The sequence below is a fragment of the Lagopus leucura genome, unplaced genomic scaffold, assembly GCF_019238085.1.
Source record: "Lagopus leucura isolate 7727_CA_CO unplaced genomic scaffold, USGS_WTPT01 Super-Scaffold_100024, whole genome shotgun sequence".
In the NCBI taxonomy this organism is placed as follows: domain Eukaryota; kingdom Metazoa; phylum Chordata; class Aves; order Galliformes; family Phasianidae; genus Lagopus; species Lagopus leucura.
This window is the reverse complement of record NW_024962276.1, coordinates 6,693,584-6,717,824: the sequence shown is the minus strand read 5'-3', so window position 1 is coordinate 6,717,824 and position 24,241 is coordinate 6,693,584. Positions and strand designations below refer to the sequence as shown.

At 38.7% G+C, this 24,241-nt stretch overlaps 1 protein-coding gene across 2 annotated transcripts in view; it reads right to left on the bottom strand.

The window, feature by feature from the left end:
• Nucleotides 1-385: 385 nt before the first annotated feature.
• ULK2 (unc-51 like autophagy activating kinase 2) overlaps nucleotides 386-24,241 on the bottom strand; it is a 35,626-nt gene continuing 11,770 nt past the window's right edge. For both annotated transcript variants that reach the window (XM_042879455.1, XM_042879456.1), the window contains 23 exons: nucleotides 23,287-23,460; nucleotides 22,074-22,147; nucleotides 21,177-21,278; nucleotides 20,802-20,860; nucleotides 20,418-20,500; nucleotides 17,808-17,858; nucleotides 17,376-17,464; nucleotides 16,846-17,017; nucleotides 16,322-16,382; nucleotides 15,975-16,067; nucleotides 13,255-13,392; nucleotides 12,000-12,145; nucleotides 11,572-11,652; nucleotides 8,600-8,886; nucleotides 8,249-8,442; nucleotides 7,633-7,742; nucleotides 6,891-7,043; nucleotides 5,940-6,148; nucleotides 4,484-4,662; nucleotides 3,493-3,611; nucleotides 2,976-3,133; nucleotides 1,930-2,065; nucleotides 386-1,842 (listed from right to left, as the gene is read on the bottom strand). In XM_042879455.1, the coding sequence (XP_042735389.1) occupies nucleotides 1,775-1,842; nucleotides 1,930-2,065; nucleotides 2,976-3,133; nucleotides 3,493-3,611; nucleotides 4,484-4,662; nucleotides 5,940-6,148; nucleotides 6,891-7,043; nucleotides 7,633-7,742; nucleotides 8,249-8,442; nucleotides 8,600-8,886; nucleotides 11,572-11,652; nucleotides 12,000-12,145; nucleotides 13,255-13,392; nucleotides 15,975-16,067; nucleotides 16,322-16,382; nucleotides 16,846-17,017; nucleotides 17,376-17,464; nucleotides 17,808-17,858; nucleotides 20,418-20,500; nucleotides 20,802-20,860; nucleotides 21,177-21,278; nucleotides 22,074-22,147; nucleotides 23,287-23,460 (2,936 nt within the window). In that variant the 3' untranslated portion in view covers nucleotides 386-1,774. The remainder of the gene's footprint in view (nucleotides 1,843-1,929; nucleotides 2,066-2,975; nucleotides 3,134-3,492; nucleotides 3,612-4,483; nucleotides 4,663-5,939; nucleotides 6,149-6,890; nucleotides 7,044-7,632; nucleotides 7,743-8,248; nucleotides 8,443-8,599; nucleotides 8,887-11,571; nucleotides 11,653-11,999; nucleotides 12,146-13,254; nucleotides 13,393-15,974; nucleotides 16,068-16,321; nucleotides 16,383-16,845; nucleotides 17,018-17,375; nucleotides 17,465-17,807; nucleotides 17,859-20,417; nucleotides 20,501-20,801; nucleotides 20,861-21,176; nucleotides 21,279-22,073; nucleotides 22,148-23,286; nucleotides 23,461-24,241) is intronic.

The window sequence follows — 24,241 nt, the reverse complement described above, 5'->3', positions numbered from 1 at the left end:
CACAAACTCATTTTTACCATAGAAACACTTCTAGTGTCAGTATTTATTTTACCTTAATATACATTTATACAGGCCATAATAAAAAGGCTATTACACAACAGTTCAGTGAGTTATTACCTAATTTCAAGAATAATGCATGCAATTACAAAGGAGAGGTAGAAACACTGTATTAAAGACCTAAAAATACAAACATTATATAAACAAACACTTTCAAATTAACTGTTGGAATTTCATACAGATAAATAAGGTAAAAAGTACATTACTCTGTCAAAGAAAAGGAAACACATGGTTATCCGAACACTGAAAGATATTTTGATGTGTAAGCCCTGTACAACTTTGTCAAATAGTTCAGACCACTGCATTTAAGAGGATTAAAATGATTTTGTCCTGGAGAATGGTTTATTCAAGTATTCGAGCAGTTGAGTAACAAAAAAGTCCCAGAAATGAATTACAGGAACCATTTCCAGAGAAGCTGATCTGCCTAAATGCTTTGCAAATCACTGTCCTGATAATCTCATGGGATGCTTGAAATGATAATGCCTATAAGGCTAAATGAAGCTTCCCACCTCTCCCTCAAAATGCACACAAAGTAATCCTGATTTTTCACACACACACACACAATGTAGATACTCTACATCAATTAATCAGCATCTCAAACTCCAACATTACTTTGTTTTCGTGTGGTTCCTCGCAGAACCTCCCAGTTTACAGTATTTATTGTAATACTGCCCAAGAAACAAAACTAGAGAGTCGTTACACCCCTAGAGACTGCAGGCATTAATGCACATAATTGCATGCACAAAAGATGCAACCAAATCTATATAAAAAGCAAACAACCAGCAACTCAACATTGCTATTACTGTAAAAGTTCAGAGCGGTAGTTACTCAAGTATTAGACAAATAGGTATAAAATGGAAAGGTTCACATGAATACAAGTTTTTACAGTTTGTTTGAAAGTCTTCTAGAAGCTACATTTGAAATCCTGAAAAGAATTTTATGTACACGAAATTCAGCCAAGTCCATTGTGCCTTCTCTCTTTTATTTTTTTTTTTAGTATAGTTCTTCAAAAATGAATATACAGTTGCTTTAGTAAATTAGTGCAAAATAAAGTGTTTTGGAAGAAGATCTTCAAATCGTATCCACATCAGCTGAAAACCCACTGGGGATTTTGCAAAGATGGAGCTCAGTTTCTTCCATTACCGTTTTCCCCCATGTAAAAGAGCTTTCTCATCATCCCTTCATATGACAAGCTGAGCCAACACGCCAGCTCAGCTACAAGCCAGCTCAGCCCCAAAAGCTTCAACCAGCTCTTGCACATGGTTAAGGTTTCCCAAATTCACTTGGCCACATCATACTGACAACTTAAAAACATTTTCACAAACACTTGATGGAGCCTTCTGAGGGAGACATCTTTATGTACCTGATGCAGAAGGATCCACTCTCTACAGACCTCATGAGGAAAAAAAACCCCTGATCATTCAAGTCAAAGCACGTGTACAAGGATCAGTTTGAAATGTGAAGACGGATTCTTTTTAATCCTGTTGCTAGGAAGAAAAAAGGAGCTGCTGGATCTGTAAGGCAGGTTTTCTACAAATGTACTTTTGGAATTTCTCCTCTTTGAATAAGCTGCTGCTTCTTTGGTAGTCACCACAGAAATGTAAGAATCACTTTCCACGTGGGGCAGAACGAGGACAACAATTAAACCGTAGTGAAAAAAGTGCATTATCACTGATGTGGTCCCTTATGCTCACACCATCTGGTCCTTGGGATATTTCTACTGCTCATATACAGCCACTGTGCTGTAGCAGAGTGCAGAAAGCCTTCGCTCAATGCTAGATTTATCTGAAAACAGAATGATAAAAAAATAATCACAAATTCAGTGTTATTTCATAATTCCATTTCATTTTCAATAATTCAGCTTAAACTTACACTTGTGCACATTTTCTATATCTGCAGGGTCTTGCAGTATTTTAGTCAGTCCTTCCAGCAGCAAGGCTGCCTTGTGGTATCGATATGTGATATCTTCAGTTTGCTGAAACATCTCATCTAGAGCTGCCGACTGAACCTAGAATCATTCAGTAGATTGTTACATAAATTGCTTTAGGCAAATACTGAAATGATAAATTCAAAATGGATCACATTACAGTGTCATCACAGACTATTTTTAAGCCTAAAATAAGATGATCTGCTTTTATGACAGTAAGACAACAAAACCTGAGAGAACAGAGCCCACACGCAGTATTAGCAAAGGAGATTCTGCAAAGTTGTAAAAGTACTTTTTGATCTTGTGGTTATATATGTTAGAACATACTTTGAAATTGTGACAACATATGAATAGTTGTGCTTGTTCTATTACCTACATTCTCTTGTAAAGAAGACAAATCAATTGTGCAAGATCACACCATTGTCAGGGTTAAGCACAACATTTGCCAGTACTTTTTGTGTGATGTCTGTATTAAAAAAAGACTTAACTCCTTTTTTAGATGAAGTATTCTCTAAACTCACTGCATCTGCTTCATGGCAGGTAGAAAGTTTCTTGATCACACACACACACACAAATCCTTTTACATGTTTGCTACTGTCTTTGCTTTGTAGGGACAAGACAAACGTTCTTTAAACTGACTTAGTAGATTGAGGAAGCTACTCCTGTTGTTTCTGTGCTTCATTAAGCCTCACTGCATGATGCATTCACAGAGGGTATGCTTTTAGAGACTGCATGGCTCTGTTTCCTAGTGTTTATGTACCAAATGTGCTGATGTATAGGAAAGGTCCCTGAGGAACAGAATCTGCCAGGAACTTTAGCCACAGTTAAGGGAGGGCAAGAAGGAAAGTGAAAGACTAACAAAAATAACCACAAAGAGTAATCTGGAAACATGCATTCTATTTTCTGATTACGTCAGAGCAGTATGTGAGAAAAGGAAGCAATGTACTATTAATCTCAACATCCTATTCTTTAGGTAAAAGGAGTCACTTACCATTTCTACAGCACAACTGTAGATGAGTTTCTCTGCAGTTACACTGTTGATTTCATCAATGAACCTTTGCTTGTCCGAAAAGAAACGATTCAGCTTTTCAGTCAGTTTCTTGCACATACCAATACAGAATTTGTATCTCTCATTGAGGCTTTTCACAACTGGAAAAAAAAATTGAAAGAAATTAATAAAAGAAATGCCCAAGCCAAAAGCATAGTTTGAGTTCAGCTTGCTTAAGCACTAGGCAAAGTTCATCTGTTTAAACTTACCACAACATTTATTTAGTCTGCCATTTCTATTAATGAAGAATATAACAAACCATTTCCTTGTCAAGTTAATAACTGTCTATTTCTTAACAGTTGCAAGCTGTATCTGTTTACTACCAGAATTGTGCAACTGTACATATCCCACAGTTCTCTTGTATAGAAGAAAAACAAAAATGATGCAACTTAAGCTTTTTGAGTGATGTATCACTGAAGAAAATTCTCAAGCAAAGCACACGAGGTTATGCTGCACCAACCTTGCTTAACAGCAGTGGATGGGTTCAGTTTCCCCGATTTGACCTGTGCTTTGGCAAGATGCAGAGAAGATGCCAGTAACTGGGCTGCTTTCATATATAACACAAGCTGCTCTACTTGTCTGGAGGGAAATAAGAATAATTATGTATTAAAAAAACCCTTCCTTAAACACATTCAAACTTCAGGCAGTCTCCATTCTTTATCTTTATCCTACACAGGACTCAGCAGCAGCAGAAAAGGAAGACGTTGAAAATGCACCTTCACCTCTCCTTCCCCTCCACAAACCCCCTGTCACTGGTTGAGAGTACATCTGCTTTAATGTAGGCATTTTTAAAAGGAACACTTCTCTGCGGTGGCCGACTGCTTGAAGTCAATGCTGTACCACAAACAACTGGGTATATTTTTCTTGCAGTGTCATTTCCTATGCCCATGGAATTCTCACAGCTGTGAAAAGCAAACACACTTTGCAGGGTGTACATACTACATACCTTTTTTTTTTTTTTGCCAGGAAGAAGGCAGGAAGTGGAACTGCCCTTTCCGACCACTTCAAATTTCTCCTGTCTCTCCTTGTTTTTGAGTTTGCTTTAGGGCTGACTGGCTACACTGATTTAAGGTCAAGGTTGAACACGACTTTTCTCTTTTCAGCCTTCACTTCAGTGCAGCTGTTTCAGCCTGGTCAGCAGGACCACAGAGGGCTCAGATCTTCAAATGAGATGGTACTTGTATTTCCAGATTCAGAAGTGAACTACACTGCACCACAAACCTGCAAATCCTCATCACTTCCCCCAGTTTTGTGGTAGATCAGAAAACAGAGTTTTCTCAATTATATGCTAGCAAATGTATCCTTTGCTATATACTTCTAATGTGCTTTCAGTTGCTAAAAGTGCATTCCTACAAAATCAATAGCTCCAATGAAAAAGAAGGCACAGTTTGTCCAAATGCATTTTTTGTCTGATATTCACTAATTCTGCTACTTTTTGATCACACACTTACCCCCACTCTTTGCTTAGCTGGCTGATCTGATCAACAACTACGCTCTCTTGGATTTGGTACAGTGACACTGCAGAAGTACACAGGTCTGGGTTTCCTCCCCGTAATGCTGTCAGATCCAGAACACATTCTGTGAATGTCAGCATCATGTTTAGATGACGCAGGGTATCTGTATGTTCTCTCTGTCAAAAGGAAACAAGACAGCAGTTTAACCATTCTAAGTCATAAGGCAAGTAAGTACACTTAGAACTCTTTTTAACCACTTGAGGTTCTTTTGGTATGTTAATTCTATGCAGAAATAACAGTCAGCAGTAGAGATTTCAGAATCAAATGAGTCCAAAACCATCAACAGATACTAATTTGTTCTTTCTTTGTTAATGATTTCAAGATACTGGAGCTTATACTTCAGAGTCTTTCAAAAAAAGCCAGAGAAACTGGGACATGGAGTTCTGTGTTTCTTGAAACTTGAGCAACTAAGAAAATCACAAGTGGGATGTATTACTTGTTATTGTATTATCAGCAGCCCAGAAGTATGCTCAGCATTTGTGTGAGAAGCCAGAAGGAACATTTGGCTTTTATTATACAACAGACTTGATACCTATAAGAGAACTGATCTGCAGCTTCTTAATTATCTGCTTCACTCTACAGTTAGATCTAGAATTATATTGTACTAAAAAGTGTCTGTTGCCAAATTTCCCACTTAAACCAAACAAATTGGAGCCAACAACTCACTGTTTACTGACATCTAAAACAGACACTACATTGTTTAAAAAAAAAAAATCAACCTGCAAAACAAAACAAACGCATCTCAGCGATATTTATCGTCTTTTCATGAGCAGTGCAGGTCTAAATACATTTTAAACTCTGTCTGTGGGAAGAATACAGTGCATTGTCAAACATTCATATTATAAAATACGGATGTGGTAAGAACCCAAACACTTTCCAGCAAGATGTGAATGAGAAAATAGAACAGCGATCTGCCCTAAGAAATTTATAGATCAAGGAGAGCATCCTGGTGAAACACCACACCAAAGTGTGTTTTCAAAGCAACATTCCACCACTCATAAAAAAAATAAAAATGAAAAACAGAACACTCTTCCCACAAGTAGGATGCAACGTCATCTGTGAGGAAGCAGTTAGGAACAACGCCCAGAGGGACATTGCTTCTGTCAGCACCCACATCCAGAGACTTGGCATTAAAACAGAGGCCTCTTTGGAAGGCTCTGGTGAACAAAAGCAGTCATGTTCCTTTGGTTACCTATTAAAATACAAGAAATGCCAGGAATAACTACCAAAGAGAAATAGTCACAATTGACACAGGAGTATTTTCCAGATTTCAAAGAGGAGTATCTGAGATAGAGAAGCAGCAGCTACCAAGCACACTGAGCAGTCGTGTTTTTACCACGTCTCTGTTTTATCAGCATTTTATATTATAAGACATTAAATTGTTTTTCTATACCTCCATTAAAGTTTCCTCAGGCAATTCAGGAGCTTCAAAAGTGATAAAGCCCTCTAAGCTGGGAGGCGAAGTACCATAAGGCATGTACTTCAGACTTGGAGCTGCCTCGGCTCCCGGAGGAGAAGAACCCATATAAATACCAGGAGGCGAGCCCATATATACACGGCCACTAGTAGAGCAGAGAGACCCTCCAGAACTGTTTGATCCAACTACAAGGAAAAATAACACACACACATTCAGTCCAATAGGTTGTTCCACCTTGCAGCTCTGGGGCTGCAGATGATAGCAAATGACAAATCAGTAGGCACCACAGATTCGCTCTTCGGAGGCTCTCTTTGTTGTTCCTTGCATCACTCTGTAGAGAATGCAAGGGCTATGCTTTTTAACGTACAGAGATGATTTATAAAATGGATTCTGGAATATCAGCTGTCAAGGATTCCAAGGCAGGCAGTCCAATAGTACAAAGGTTTTCTTACAATTTATGAAAGCACACTGCTGCAAATATAGAGTCCTGCTCATCCTGAGCGGATTCTGGCCTCTACCTTGAGATCTTTGCTATTTGACAATATAGCCAACATGCTGAGATGAAGTCAGCTCACACATCTTTCATCTTGCTTCTACTATAACATACTGCAGCGGGCAAAAATGCAGAATCAGAAGTCTAATAACTTCTCTCCACTTTTGCCATAAATGCAGTTAAAACCCCTATAGGGGAGCAAAACAGCGCACTCCAGATGTTACGCACTGCTGCATGGTAAACTGGTGCCTCTGGCCCTCTTTTTAGGAGACAAAAGGCAGAAGAAATCTAAGGTGCATCTCAGCTTTTGCAGAATGCTTTTTGTTTTTTTGCCTGGCCCAGAGGACCCACTGCGCAAGGCAGTAAGCAGGTTACTGCCCCCAGGGGATGGGCAAGTCTGAACACTGACAACAGCCATCAGCAGGAGGACTTACCTGAGGTGGTTCTTGTTCTGAGGACCATATGGGTGCAGGTAGGAGGGGTGGCACTGCTTGGAGGGGACCCAACAGTAAACATGACAGCCCGAGAACTTGCCCCACTTCCCATGGAAGGAGGTGCCACTGTGATGCCATAGGCCCCTGCTGGGGCTGGAAGAGAAGATTTCCAGAAATTAGTCCCTATTACATGCAATCACATAGGTTAGCAAATAAAACAAGCTGAGTGACATCAGTCCTGCAGCAAAAGCTGCAAGAGAAAAATTCTAAAGACAGGTTTGGCTGGCCTAAAGACTAGCCCCGTCTGCAGAACTTCTTACATCAAACCCAGATCTCCTGTTGGCCATTTGTGGAAAGGTATTAGCTGTTTGTGGGGAGAAAGAAGAAGGTAAAAAAAAAAAAAAAAAAGTAAAGAAAAAAGAACCAGAATTACATAAGCTGGCTTTCAGACGAAAACAAGTTGGAATTAGGAAGTGAAACAGCCACAAATGTACTGAAAAAACAAAACCTCTAGCCACTCCAGGAAGCAGCAATATTTCTTATTTATCACAGAAATTGATGCTTTCTTGTCTCACTTATTTTAAAAGTTATATTAAAGAACATATCTCCTTAAGGAAAATAATAATAAAAAAAGCTTAAGTGTCTCAACCAACAACTGAAGTTGGAAGCAGAAGTCTATCTGGTTGGCTGAAAAAAGCTATAGTATATATGGACCACTTAAACACATCCATCTGTTCCTTACCTGTATCCATTGGTCGCTCTGTATTCAGGCTGTCTGTACTGCCTTGGTATAACTGGCCACCAAGGGCAGTCTTTACCTGTTGATCTGAGAGCTTCCCAGTACTAACAGATCTAGACAGAAAAAAACCCACACACATTCAATAAAAATTTAGGGCAAAATGTTCCTAATTTGCAGCAGATTCTTAATATTTATTACAGAGAAGCTTTCAACACAAGTACAAAATGACTGGAAACCTCACTGTTCATCATGGACATACTGAGACAGAGCTAACTATAGATGAACCCTTTCATCTTAAAAATGAATACTGCAAGTTTTGCCATCTAGATGTTCAAAGGAAAATCAAACAGGCTTCAGAGAGTCGGTGAGACTTGCACAGTCAGATAATCAAAACAAAAAGGAACTAGATAACAACATCAGACAACAACACAAAGTGCTTCAGGAAGTCTCTGCAACGTTTATACACAGTACAAAAAGCTTGTTGTATATACTAAACACCAGTATCTCCTCACAGCTCATTTTTTGCATGCTCCACCCCTCCAAATGGCTGTGTGCAACGTACATTCTTCTGTCAAATTATTTACTCAACTTTCCAGGTCATAAATACTGCAATGCCTACCTGCCAAACGTAGCTTTACTGTGCTGCTCTCCTGCATGCTTGTCACTTCCTTGTGTCGAGTGAAAGTGTGCAAAGTCCCTTGGTTCAGTGATGTCTTTAGGCTGCAAAGGAGCATCTACAGATCCCTGGCGATTTGCCAGGGCCAGCAAATTTGAGGATGCTTGTGTTTTAGGTATTTTGAAGGGAGCTGTTGCCTTAAAGAATTAAAAAAACAAAGAAAAAGAATATATTAGAAATAAACAAAACCAACAACAAGAAACACAAGATTTGCACCTCAAGATATTCTTGGGAATGGTTTCAGACAACGTGTTACCACTTCACATTTTGCAAACAGTGGTAAACTCAACCTACCTTAGTAGGAGAACCAATGATTGTTGGTAAAGGAGTTTTGAACAGCCAGTCTGAACTCCTCGGTGATGACCCCATGTGCTTGGTGGGTGATGTTCCCAGGCTACCTGGCCTACTTGGTTGTGGAGAATGACTGTATCCATACCCAGCATAGGATGGGCACACTGGGTCTGAATGTTGCTTTCTGAGCTTCTGCTTGTTCTGGTAAATATCCGTGAGAGTAGGTGCACTTTGCAACCTAGCTCCCATCAGAAGTGACTGTGGAGACTGAGATGGTGGTATTGGAGAACCTGTAGGGATGAAAAGCAGTGAAAAAGATTTCTACGCGCAGTGCTTGGAAATGTATCAACGAAACTCAAAACACTAGAGAGCATCATTAATCTGAAAGGAGATAAGGATGCACTACTGAGATACGTGTTTGATTATCAGCTCGCTAAATGGCAAACAGGATGGATTTATCCTGTTGACTATACGGGCTGAGGCTACATACACTTGATGAGATGACACTCACATTCAAGCTGCCAAAGAGGCAAGATTGCAGGGTGACAGCTGTACTGGCAGCTGCACTACTTCTGGCAACCTACTCCAAGACATATAAAGTGGTTGGATTCAGAAGGAATGGCATAACCAATGCTAAAATTTCAAGCACAGCCACCAGGACTCTAAATTGAAAAGAGGTTTTCAAGTATTGGAATTGCATTCCTGTAAACAGCATGTGAATACAAAGTTGTGTGTTAATGACTTTTTTTGTTTGTAATAATTTGATCTGCAGACACAAAAGGCTGCTTCCCTCACAGTTTCTGTGAGAAAAGTAGGTATTAAAAAACAAAAACCTTAATAAACAAGTTATTCAAATGAAACATTTTAGGATCATTATTAGGGCAGCCATTTATTTTTAGGTTGTCAGATGTTTTTCAAAAGTTCACCATGTACAAAGAAAGTCCACACTTCAGTATGAATGCAAAGTTTCCCGTAAAGCAAATTGAAATGGAAGAGCTGTAATCTGTAAGCAGAGGACCGTAAGGAAACACTCCTATGAACATCTCACCTACCCAGAAGGTTCTCTTCCACTTTCAATATAAAAAATCCAATATTTGATTAAAATTTGTATCTTCCATGTGGTATTTTTAAGTTTCAAGAAGAGGAACGGTGCAGTTTCAAACAATACATAAGACTTCAGTCCTGTGGCCACAGCTTTCCAGATAAAATGTATACCACTGTAACCCCAAAGAACAAAGTGCTAAAAATCCCATTTGCCTTAAAAAGAAATGGCAAAGCTTACGCCGTTCTATTTGTTCCTAGGCTGCACCATGACTTAGTATGCAAAATTCTCAGCAGCTGGCCAAGGCAATTTTCCAAGATTGTTCTTCAAGCGTATATTTGTGAAGTGGAGCCAATGTCCAACTTCTTGCAGTTTGCTCAGTAAAGTGCCCAGCTGCTAAGCCACATTCTGCAACCTTCTTAAGCTTATGCTCTTGGTAGTTAGACTTTGAATATAAGCCATTTCATTTTGATTGCATTCCTCTCCATTTAAACAATGTGCTTTAGAACAGACCTTCTGCCTGAAGCTCCAGCAGAGTATTCCAGTCTACTCCTCACTAAATCCCCTAAATTCTATACTCATGAAATTTCAACTCCATTGAAATCAGCCTGCTTGTCTGTCCCACAGCACTAAATTCAGCTTTATCTCAAAAAGCAGCCTTAAATTTCCCTGGTTGCTGTTCCAGTGTCATTCCCACCACTGGGTAGGCTTCTGAATTCAAACTCTCCTCTGCTGCCACTGGCAGCAGCAAAGGGTAACTCAATTAGTTCAGAAGCTGCATTAAGACAGACATCTTCAGTCCCTAGAAAATCTCTGTACAGATGATCTCACTTCACCCTGAAGCAAAGTCAATTTACCCATTTAAATGCTGAAAAGCAGATGTGCTGCCATTTGTGGTATTTTACAAGCAGAAATAACACTGCAGTCACTGGAAATTAAGAAACAATAAAATCAAATAGGAATAGATTGCAGGAGACAGAGAAATGAAACATTAAATACTCCTAGAGCCACAAAACAGTGTTATCCCAAAAAGACTGAACAAAAGAGGAGCTCACACAGCTTTGTTTTCCCTTCATTTTCTCCTCAGCTTTTTTATTTTTCTTTTAAAATACAAGAGACTATTTCAAATCTGAGGTTTTACTCATTCCTAGTCTTTTGTTGAGATTGCCAGCAGCATAACAGTTATGAGGGACATTTTTAAGACATCATAAAACTTATTTAATGTCCAGATATCTAAAATATAAACTCCAAGAAATGAAGGTTATTACCTCCAGAGAATTTTGAGAAGCATTAAAGCAGGAAAAATAACACGCATTGTAGTTTAAACACTTCCCTAAAAGGTCAAAATAAAGAGTGTAGCTGGTATTCTGGACAAAGAAGAGCTTGCATCTAAGTTGTGTGTACAGTAAAAAATACTCTCCCACCCCTGCTGCTGCCTCCTGGTGCACTGGAACAATTTATGACTTGCAAAGCTTACTGAAAGCTTAGCAATATTAACATCAGATTCCTGGCAATTCCCTAAGAGAGTGATGAGAACATGCCACACACTGCACACTGGTAGTTCTTCCCTTTTTTGAGTGCTGGCATGAAAACGCTGGTCTATCAAAATCAGATTCTGAGAAACGTGTCCAGACCATTCATTATAATCTCATCTATCCCATCTCATCCCTTGTTAAAGACAGGTGTTAGAGTTGCTATTCAACTTGGGTAAAAAACAAAACAACAAACTTCTGATTGTGCAGGCAATTAAATACGGAGAAACGAGTCCTGACACAGCCAAACCCAGGCTGTTTCTACAGAATCTCAGTGCACAGCTTACCAAATGCCTCCCATTAACCCACACTAATGTAATGCTGCCCCTCCTTTTTCATGAAACTCTGTGGAAGGTTTAATCAAAACTGTACTGGTTGTGTTATTGTCCAAAGTCTCTCACCTGAGAAGTTTCTGCTCCTGGACTCATGACCTTGAAGCTGTCCGCAACAACAGTGGCTTAGCTGCTCAGGTATAGTTCCAACTAAGTAAATAAAATCAAAATGTGAATTTATGCTTTACTCTTCACCTACTTATTTCTTCAAGGAGTGGGTGATCAAACATGGGAATGGGCTGTATAGGGAAGTGGCAGAGCCCCAGCCATGGAGATGTTTAAGAGACGTGGATGTGGACGTAAGGGATGTGATCTGGTAGGTCAGGCCAATGTTGGATTCTACTATCTTGAAAGTCTTTCCCAATCTACGTGATTCTATAATCTATTTGGACAAATTTCAGTTGAAGTTTTAAACAGGAATTTGTTTTCTGAATTACTGCTTCAGCTAAATCCTTGCTAATTACTGAGAATGAGTAAGAATTAGAACTGCAGCTTACCTAGTGGTGAAGGAGAATATGGCCTCGAAGACCCCGTGGATAACCTGCGCCCAACACCCTGCACAGCATCAGCTGGTACTGGAGAACAGGAGCCCATCTTCATGAAGCCCATTGGGCTGGTATTTGAGCGTCTGACAACCCCAGCTCTGGAAAAAGAAAAAGAGAAAGAAAAGAAAATAGTTGTTCAACACACTACAGTTACCAGTTACAGTAACCATGCAACTGTGGTTTCTTGAGATAAGATTCTGAATTCCCATAGGAGTACAATGATCAATTAAAAAAAAAAACAAAAACCAACAAACAACTCTGATATTTAAACAGAATTGTGAAGTTGAGGCTTATTAAACTAATAAGTCTCTCATTTTGAAAACAAGATACAATTCCCTTTGTCCACACTGAGGGTTTTGGAACCTAAGGAAACTTAAGTCACAGCAGCCTGTCTGTTAACTGTAGAAATTTTAAATAGTTCTCAGTAAATGGATTCCTGCTGTTCAGACATTACATGAATTTTACTACTGAGTGGAACACATTGACATACATGTTTGTTTTTATGGTAGGAAAAGGAAGGAATTTACAATAAAAATTACCATAATGTTTTAAGTATTAGACTTGGAATAAAGTTCAGCCACTGACAACAAATATTTTACAGAAAGGCACTTTTTCAAGTGCAGAAACAACTGCAAAATCAGATCTTGAAGACAAAAATTAAAAAAAGGAAGGAACTGTGTTTTTGTAAAGAACTCCAGAGTTCTAAGCAGTCTGTTTCTGAGTCTTTGACCTTTACCACCCCAATCCTGTTGATTGCGAGGCACAGAATAAATCTAGCACACTGGAGCTTTGTATTAAGACAAGCTAGTTAATTAGCATGCAAAAAAAAATTGATTCCTTGATATTTGACAAAACAATGCATCCAACTCATCACTGCATGTGTGAAAACAGAACCTAACTTATTACTGACTTTCTAGTTTATGATGTAACACTGCATATTACACAAAGAGAAATCAGAAAGAGCAAAGCTTCATCTTTTTATTCTCTTGCATTGCATTTGAGCAAAGGAACAAGATCATCTTGTTTTACTGAAAAATGTCAACTGCCCATTCAACAGTCTTGAGATTGTGAAGGACTATTATTTCTCATTAAAATGCCTTTCTATTATGGGACTGTCAAAAAAATAAAAAGATATCAATAAGAAAGCACAGATATCTGTAGGGTACAAATACTACCAGAACCAAGAAAAAGGAGTCTGAAAACTCACCTTGGTGATCCGTGGGGGTTTGACACGGGGCTGGCAGTAGAGGAGAGGTTCTGTTCTATACGCTGGTAATTCCGTAGCTGAGTAGGAACTGGGATAGGTGCTGTTTCGCTGCGAGGGGATACAGAAGGCTGGCAATGCCTGAAGTTGGAAGGTGCAAAGAGAGGAGATGAACAGAGGTAGGCAGATCTTTCACTGAATTGTACCATCCTCAAAGTTTCAAGAAAATCTGGGAAGTGGAAAATCTGATCCCATGCTCCATGCACGCAGCATATCTTCGCCTGTCCTGGTCTAGCTCTGGCACTCTGCAGAAGGCTGAGATCTGTTTGTTACTAACTGCCTTTCTTACACAGGCTGAAGTGCTGTACACTTCGTTATGCATCACAGCAATCCACAGATCCCTTCACCTTCCTGCCAATCTGCCTGCTCTGTTTACAACGCTTCAAAATAGCGTTCTAGGAAAACCCACTGCACTAAGAACAGGAAGTTCAGCAGCAGGGCTGGAATGTGTACAAAAGCCACTAAAGCGCCGAGATATCCCATGAGACAGAGTGAACTTGCAAAAGGAAAACATGTTATGTAACCAACCCCTGACAAAACGACCAAAACCACACACCTGAACATTAATCCACAGACGCAAACTGCAGATTAGTATTACCCAAGTTCAACTATGTGTCAGTGACCTGGCTCACCTCAGTGTACTGCCAGATAAGGGAATGAAACCACCACAGTGTAATCAGTTACCAACACTTTTAAAAGAGCTAGACAAAAAGGATTTCAAACTCAAGGACTTCTTGGAAGATAATCAGCTTGGTATCTGGCCCTTTATTGATCACCACTTCAGAGAAGAGAAAGGCAAAGATTAGAGATTCTCAGAGGAGATGTGAAAAAAGTTCTACCACGAGCTCTAGAAAACAAGCAGTTACACCACTACGTGGATACAGCTGAACAGAACTGTGGATTTATGACTACGTCACACTCCCTTTGCAACCTCTGAAAATGAAATACAACTTCCTCATACACACAGTTCTCCCTTAGCAAAAGAACACAATTTGTCCTTTTATTGCCACCCAGTTCCCAGATATTTAGTTATCTGAAAGTCAGATCTGAATAAATCTGTACCAACACTTTTTTGCAGCCTCACAAGTACCACTGATTTTAAATCCGTGCTCACTGAGTGTCTCAGCATAGAGAATAAAAGTAGGAATTAACCACAGAGGAATGAACTGCTTCCACTTATCCTGCCTGGAGCCTGAGAAGCATCACAGCTTCCTCCACTTGCCACAAAGCAGCTTAATTATGGGTGCAATTCATACAGTTTGATCAGCTAATCAGAAAAATTCACTGTTTCACAGGGCAGAACAACATTCTGAAAACAACGACACACAAGGGAAGAACGTTTCACAGCAAAAAATAACCAAATCCCAAAGCATCTGGTAGATACAAGATGCAGACACTGCTGCCTTGAGATGACGCCCCAAGCAGTGAGTCTGCATTTATTCAACCAATAACTCAATCAAACTGTTGTAGTACAACCACTGAAAATGTGACCAGTAGGCACCTGTTCTCTAACCACAAACCATTTAGCTCTTTACTTAGTAACATACAGAAAATAAAACTTGCATGTTTTCATAAAAGCTGTAATTCTAGAAACTGTGATGAGTAACAACTTAAAAAATTACAATGCATTTTTTTGTAAACGGTCAATCCAGAGCAAACAGATCTTCACAACCAAACAATTCAGACTTTTTGCCCTTAAACACACAACGTAAGACCACAGCTTCATTGACAACCCCTGTCAGCAGCTTTTTCACAAACTGCAAAAAGATCAGCACAAAGTAGCAAACTTTTCTTGTGACAAGCATTTCTAAACAAATAATGCTGACTTGCAGCTCCATAGTTGTAGTGTAAGCCAAAAATACACCCAGCATAAGAGCTTTATTCCCCATTTAGTCACTCACTCTCTATTTTGTACTGAAAACATGAAATTTATTACTTGGTCAAATGACAAATCTACGCCTTCTGTTTACCTTTACATAAATAGCTAAAGATCAGAATCAAGTTTCCAATATAATCCATGAAAGATATCAAGCACTACTGATAAAATTCATTTTGAACTATTAGAAACTTGGTCTGCAAGTTTCAAGTTTCAATGAGGCAGAAAAGGCCCTTGTTAAATAGCCCTGCTGATTAAAAAGCTGCAATACATGTTACATGTAGCTTCTTTGGTATCTTGCAAGCCACAAATGTGAAATTCACAATAACTGCTTTCACAGAAGCCATATCTCTGCAAGCAATTAGAAGACACAAGACAGTCTATGCATGAGACACAAACCCATTGCAAAATGGGCTTTAAATTCCTCTTTTCTCACAACTACTTCTCGAAAAGTCAACTACATTGAACATCTTGACTCAGTAAACAAGGAACATGTCATGCTTCATCACACAAAAAGAACAAATTAATTCTGTTTCTGAAGTTTCTGTCAGAACTGTTAGACAGTTCAAGCTACAATCAGCCAGAATAAAGCTCACTTTCCTCAAGGAAATCTTTTTGGGGTGAATCTGAACCAGAAGTCAGCTGTGGAGCCATCAGCCACTACATTGCATTAAGTGCAGCCATTTCAATTCAGTTTCCTATAGTTATCCACAATAAAAACAAACTAACCAAACATACAACAAAGAACCTTTTTTTAAAAAGGAAATACTAAGCCTCCATCACACACCTGTTAGTTGTACCAGAAGCAGTACTTCGAGAAGAGGTTGAGGATGGTTTCTGTACAGTTCCTGAGCTTCCAGAAATAGTTAATGGTGACTGCCTGCGAAAACAAGAAACGCTGTCAAACAGGCTGTTCTTCACATCAGAGAAACTACCTGCTTTGCAGCAAAGCTTTCTGGATTTAAGCTGTTGACACATTCATATTAAATTCAACTTGCTGTATTAATCTTCAAGAAAGTTCACTCACAGCTATGTAAATCCATCAAATGCCAAAAAGCCCAGCAACATCTTCTGCAGCTACAGTACCCGTTTTAGAACATGAGACTTTTTTTGGATGAAGCTCAGCACACCTACCCTCCACACATCAAGAACTCGCTCGAAGCCCGCCTGCCAGCTGCTCCCAATGGCATATCATCTACAGCAAAAAGAAGAACACACTGAAAACCCACATCATGAGGCAGAATCTTAAAAAAAAAAAAACAACAAAACTCTCCAGTATTACTGATATAAGAATAAAAACCTCTGACAAACCTCTGTGAACACATACAAGTTTTCTACAAGTTGCTTTGCGTAAGACAATGCCTCAGATGTGACCTACAACAAATGCTCTACTGCCGAAGTCCAACACTGCCCATGACTTAAAACGGGCACGACTTAAAATCTTGGCATATCTGGTCACTCGGTTGCAGATAAAAATGTCCCATATGGACATGGACAAATACCAAATAGCCTTCCTTCAAAAAGTAAACAAAAGTGAATAAACTAGATTCAATATGAACTGAGACATATTTAGAGAAAAGAGAGACAAACAATAGCTAGACGAAGATATGTTATCAGTGAAAACTGTTTTAAAATGTAAAAATAGGGAAGGTTCTTACATGAGTGGTCTGAAGAGATGTTGTGTGGGACAAGAACAAAGTCGTCTGTGTCACAGGAAGAGTTCTTGCTACTGGTACTGGCAGAGTCCTTAGACACTTGAAGATAGTTTGGAGGACCCAATGGAGGGGAAGACAAGTTTTCTTCTTGAATATGCTGCATGTCTGGAAGAGACTGAAGCAGGGAGAGTAAGAAACCTCTGCTACAAATCTATTGATTCACAAGGTAAAATTGCTCTTTTCGGAATAAAGCCTCTGAAGTAGGAATTATCACCACCATAGGCCAAATAAACAAAAGAAGTTCACATTCTGGATCACGTTTTAAGTCTTTAGAACAACAAACAACAAAAAAAACCCACCCATAAAGTACAACACAAGAAACAAGACAGAACCAAAACATTAACAATTTTTCTAGAAAAAGATAGTGGTTTACTTGAGAGCTATTCCGTGTCCAAGAATTTACAGAGCTAATTCTTGGCCAAACATTACAGAAAATATTTTCTAGAGATTGTTTTGTAAAAGGGGGAACTTACTGGAGGAGAAGCAAAACGGCAGGAAGGTGAGCTGCCACAGGAACTGCCAGAGACTGAGCCTGCGTATGTGGGCACTGGTACGGGACAGGCTAAAAGAGGAAAACCCAAACAAAAACGTGGGTTTAGCATTCTGAAAGCCTGAATTGCAAACAAACTCATTTCCTCACTACTTTTCATCCATAAACTTTCATATGAATGTATAAACACCACGTATCCTTAAACACACATGGGTTTTAAGTTAAGTTGAAATGTGAAAGGAATGAGAGTCGTGTGTCAGCACAGCATAGTACTGAAAAAGATTCAACTCTGAGGCTCACAGTAGAATGTAAAAGTCAGACTTAAGAAAACATCTCAGGAATACGGCAGATTTTAATTCCCCTCCAGGCCCCAACATTCATTTACAAAAATAAATGAAAAACCAAAGCTACTTACATTTTTTGACTGTTGAAATCTGATCTAGGAAAGGGTGGTTGAAAAATGCTTCTGTAGAACAAGAAACAACCACCATTGAGAATTCATGTACAAATGACACAATTTTTAGACTGTAATGCAGACAGTGGTAAATGGTTGCCTTCCCAGAATCAATATTTCATAGCCAGAGGATGAAAAGCTTGCAACAGATTAAAGCCTTCCATGTTACATGTTGGTACAGCATTTGGAAAGGAAATGAAATTAATTTAATAACCTCCAATAACAGCCAGCAGGACAAATCAGATACAATCACTAAAGGACATTTTGTAACTGAACGTAAGGTTCATGTACACAAGAGGAACTCCAACACTCATAACAAATTATGTTTGCTATGTACAATATGGCACAAATTTGGTTTTGATTTGCTCTTCAAAACGAAGAACATCTTTCACATCAAACACTGAAAGTATTTTCACTTCTGCCTTTCCCAAAAAACGACGCTTATTTTTGAAATTATTTAATGCTACTCCTTCAATGGCTGAAGATCACAGCAGACCAGCAGCCATTCTCCTTCCAAATTCCCTATGGAAGAACAGAAACCTGTGCAGTTGGCTCATTTTAAAGCAGAGGCAAACACCATTTTCTTGAACAATTTCATTAGCTAACTTGTTATTGTTCTAACAATAGAAATGTTTGCTTTTGTTGTAAATGGATACTCTGAGATGGATGAGTTAGCATAACCAGTTGACCAACAGTTCACAAGGAAACTTCTAAAACATGAGACCTTAGTGAGGGAGAATTGATGGTGAGTGGAACCTAACTGCTGAACTTTGTGAGCTTTAATGTTCTAAAAGCTGAGGAAAAACAACACTGTTTATTAGACCTAAGCAAATAACAAGGGAGAGAAAGAAAGAAAGAAAAAAAACAAGCCAACACCTCAAAAAAAACCCTTTGGTCTGCACTCTCCTCCCTTCAACAACACTTTCTTCCACAAACTGATAGGGGAGAGAGGCTAGCAGTAACACCAGAACAATGTAATGATTAACACAAGGATCAGGTGTTCTGAGCTTTTCTACAACACCTGCTGTTCTTCTTGATATCACTAAAAGATAAGCAAGATTTCCAATGCTATTTTTCACTTGAACAACAGGCAACAGGGCTCAGTTATACGCTCTCCCTTTCACTCCCCTTGCTAAGCACATTCCAGAGCAGCCCCTTTGAGGCCCTTCAAGCGACTCAGCCAAGGGAAACATGACTTTCCTCACTACCATTCTGCTTTCTGTTTTTCTTTCTTAGCACAAACGCATTCTCATACTGCCATAATGTTACAGTGAATTTCCCAGGTTTGAAGAAACTGTGGAGATCAGCATGCCAAGAGCGCAGGTGGAATCCATCACTCAAAATCCACATTTGTGACGTATTAATTCTTCTTCCCAAATTTAAAAGTTGGCACCTGAATACTGCCAGAGTCATCCAGGATATCTTGACCAAATACTCTGAGTTTTTTTCCTATATCTAATTTCTAACAGTATATATACTGTTATATATATACTAGTACATAACAGTAATATATAGCATTTATATCATGTTACTTAAGTTACACCTACACAAAAAACCACGCCTGATTATCAGAAAGCAGCAACATCTTCGTTACTCCAGAATCGGTGCTTTTAATTTCAAATTATTTGTCAAAGTTTGACATTTTTAGAGCAAAACATATCAGCAATTGGCAAGTTTAAAACAATGCAATCAGGAAAGGCTTGAAGCAGACATCCCAGATACCTTTCAAACCCTCCTTTCTCCTCAGCCTATTGAACATAGTCTTCTCACAACTACACAAGGATCACAAGTGAACGAGACACTTTGTGCATTTCAGTACTGCAACAAAACTAAGCTTGCATGCTTAACTAAACAGCAATGTGAACCTCTGTGAGCAGAAATGAAACTGAGCACGTCTCAGGGTTGTAATCCAGCCAAGGACCTCAGCATCATGAGACCTAATAGTAAAGGGAAGGAGAGAAGTCTGCCTCATCTACAAAGAGCCTGAAGAGATTTGAAGTTTAGGCTCCCTCTCACCATCCCACGGATTAAATGTGAAGCATCTTGTACCTTGTTGCTAAAACAAATCTCCATATAAAACACATTGTTTTATATCAAGTTAATTTTATTCAGCTAAATGTTTAAGATTAACATTTCCTGGGGTTTGGGATAAAATCGCAATAAAAAAGTTGTGCAAATTAATTTAAACAATTACCATGAAAAACATAACATATAGCACCTGTCTGATTTTGGATAAAATAATAAAAGCAGCAAAAATGACTGACACCAAAATTTAAGATATATCAGTAAACGGAAGGGAGGCCACAACTGTATTTCACTTCTCAACAACAAAATAATAATTTATATGCTTCATTTAATACTGTCAGTCATTAACCAACAATGTTTATTTGTTGTTGTTGAGGCTTTTTGTTTATTTCTTTTATTACAGCCCTCTTTTACGGTAACACAGAAGAAAAATACACTTCATTTTTTCATGTTACAGCCTGTAGACAAAAGGTGAGGACAATTGCTTTGGTCACATGTATACAACTAACATGTCAAAACAAGAGGGCAAAAGGAAAAGTTACGTACCAAAGTCCATCCTGTCTTTTTGGTTTCTCTGAAGCAAACCCAACAGCAGGTCAGCCAAGTAAGTTGATGTTTCTCGAGGTATGCTGCATACAAAAGGAATTTAACCATGCATTAACTTTCACACATATATTACATAATGTATAATGCATTAAAAATGTCTGGAAGCATTCTACCACGTCCCTAAATTTTCACTACATAACCTTAGTACAGGATACTCAACTCAGCAATGTAGTGAAGGTAAGACACAATGAGAGTCACTGCTATCATACTGCTTCCTTATCAAGACAGCAACACAGAATATTTGTATGCATCCCAGGCATTCTCAAAGAGGAAAAAGTGTTCAATCAACAAACATAAGCGACAGGAAAGATCATGGTGACATACCTAGGAATCAAATTCCTGTTCTTTTCATAAAACATTCTCAGATCTTGAGGACTATTGGCCTGTCAAATAAAAATGCATATTAGTTATAGTTCAGTTTAGCAGAGAAAGTAGCTTCTGTACCTATGCACACATACGCCAAGCACAGCACTGATTTCAGTACTGAGTGTCCTGCATTTGCCCTAGATTGAACACAAAATACAAGTACAAGCAATTTCTCCCTTTGGTATCCTCAGGCTATCTGGCCTTTCAAGCATCAGCATTCAAACATCCCTATTTAACTCTGTTTTCCTTTCATGCCTGGAAGGAAAAGCTCTGGGAATTTCCATGATACTGTAAAGAGTAATAGAAAGAGGGAAACAGAAATGAAAGTGTTACCTGAAAAGGTGGTTTTCCAACAAGACACTGATAAATCACAGTCCCTATACTCCACAGATCTGCTTTAGCATCGTAGTGTTGAGACATAATCACTTCAGGGGCCTGGAAAGTACAGGAAGATCTCAGAAGGCAAAGCAAAAGACAAAACCACAACAATATGAATTACACAATACTTCTGTCAGAGTGGTATTAAGAGATCAGCTTTTTGTAAAGAGTAAAATATTTAAAATATTTAATAGGAAATGAAAGGATTTTAGTCTGCATCATTACTTGAAAGGTAATTATATTACACTACCTAAGATGAAAGTTACGTATCAGAAACATAAAACTAGGAACGCTGATGTTCTAAAGAAAGAAGCTAATGATCTGCATGTATGGGAACACAAAGTAAGCAGTATTTACTTGGTTGATGCAGTCCTTCTTGTAGATAAATAAGCAAGGATTTCACAAGGAATACCATCATCACCATTTCACACATAAAAAACAAGACAAGGGAAAACAAAGTGATTTTCCCGTGACCACACAATGCAGGAGTGGCAGTGCAAAGACAGATATCTTAGTGCTGAAATAAATACCACCACTTAGCAAAAAATAATGGCAAGCAACTCCAAATTGTTTATTAGAAAGGAAAAAGGGGGTGAGGGAAGCATAGAGAACACCTTAAGAGAAAAGGGAACAGCACTAAAAACACTCAGTGTCCCCCTCATTTCTTTTTAACAATCATGATCTCTAAACCACAGGAAAAAGGGGAACTAGTAAAAGTATGGAATGGAAAGCTACAATGCTGTCCTTAACGATTCCAAGTAACCTCAGGCATTTGCCAATCTGCCAGCAGTCAACTATTTTGTTCTGGTAGTAGAAGGTCTAAGCTTCAAATTGAGAAATGCAGTCACTCACCATATACATTGGGGAACCACACAGAGTTGCAGCCATCATGTTGCTATGCAGATAACGAGCAAAACCAAAGTCAGCTGTGGAAAGAAACACATTTGTCAACAAAAAGAAAGACAATTTTCAAATTTTTGTAATCTAGAGATCATCTTTTATTGAAATCTGCTACAATTATCAGTGAGAGAGCTAAAAACAGGTACAATCCATCTTCATGGAACAGCAAAAGCTATGTTAAACACTGAAAGAATAATGTACTATCTTCCAAATAGCAAGACAAGAAAGCAGCAGTGGCATCATTTGTAGAAATTGCTGCTCAGCCATCTCCCCAGCTGCAGAACATGCTGCCTGGCATCAGTAAGAAAGGATTAAAGTCAGTTTCTAAAGATAAATGGTTCATTAAGACTGATGAGCATACTGTATGCTTCAGTGACATCACAGCAGGAAGAAGTTCTAGAAATTAAGCTTCAGATGCCTGAATTTTCTACATAGAGAACAGTATCTGAAGTTATTAAGTAAGAGCAGTAAAATAAATTTTGTTTCTTCTGTGGTGTTCAGAAGATGGACTGAGTTGGAACAGACCTCAGACTTTGGTTTAAAAAAAAAAAAGCATAAGAAGAAACATGCCAAAACCAAAGTCTTTTTATATGGGCACATAACAGAGAGAGCAATGAGAGACTGAAACTCCCAAGTTCCTCATAAATTGCAGCTTGGCAGCATCTTTAAAACTAACAGCTCTCAGTTACAATGCTGAACCTCCTCCTGTCACAATATAGGTTATAAGCTACATGTCTAAAACTTCTCAAAAACTCTTGGGAAGGTCTACAACAGGAAAGCCCAGGTAGAATTGTGCTTAGAGCCTTGCAAGCAGTTTTGAAATGGACTAAAGGCTACTCAGCATTTCAAAGTTGACAAATGCGCCTAGTTAATACAGTTAGTACCAGAAACATCAGCTTTTCAGCAACAGCCTTTTTCTGCTGACCCAAAAGGACTTTATGAGTCAAGATTATTTTTTTTTTCCACACTGGAAATCCACATCACAGCATTAAGCTGATCGTTCTGGGCTATGTCCTGATTAACATCAATTTAACATGTAACACAGCCAATATAGCCTCTATGCTTTAAGCACAAAGAGGCTCTCTGAGTAAGGAAACCACCAAATAGTGATGATTTACCTTCACACCATGATTTACTCTTTACACACAGAGTAAAGTGTACTCACCTATTTTGATGCGTATGCCACTGACACTTGACTTCCTACGGCTGGCATAAGACAATAAAATGTTCTGTGGTTTAAGATCCCTGTGAATGATTCCTTTACTGTGCAGGATACGCATAGCAGCTGCAATCTGCTGGAGGAACACTCGGATGGTGTCTTCACTGAGAGTTCCTTTAGCTGAAAATAACAGAAACAAGAGCAAATGACAAAAGAAGCATTTGGTCAATAAGAAAATAAACTTCATAGTGATCAACTGTGAAAACAATTCAGACGATCAAATCATAGTGGATTTTATTCAAAATAATCCAATTTCCAGGTTTCTTCTACAAAGACTTGTGTTCTACATAACATATCCATCTCCATAGTTTCACATCAGTTACTGTAGTCTGGATTACCTGCTTTTACAGTAGTTTATTCAACCCAGTAGCATAATAGTTCTACAATATCTTAACCACTATTAAATCCTAAACTCTCTAGAAGGCAAAGAACCACAGGAGTCAGGAACATTAAAGAACTCTTCCAGTTTGCAACATTAAGTTTATCTGAAATCACATCACAGCCTGAAGCTGAAAACCCAGTTTTTCCTTCAACAAATTGTTATGGGGATGCAGAAAGCAGTCCACTCAGAAATTTAATCCATGACAAAATTTGTTTTGAGGGGAAAAGCAAGGATGCACTTTTCAAAGTCTCTTCAGAAGGTTTTAGCTCAAGCTGCAGTATGAGAAAGCACTGGATGCAGGAGCTGGATGAGTCTTTCCAAGGATTTTAATGGGAAGTGAATTAAGCTTTTAATATACACAGTTACCATAACAATGGCTGTTCACAAAAAGATTCCTTCACCATACTGCAGACATGAGGCAAGCAGAAGAATATTTTTGTCAGAAAAAATCTGGAGATTAACATAGCTGCTTAAAATTTTCTTTGTAATAAGGATTAGTTTGAAGGGTGAGAAAGAAAG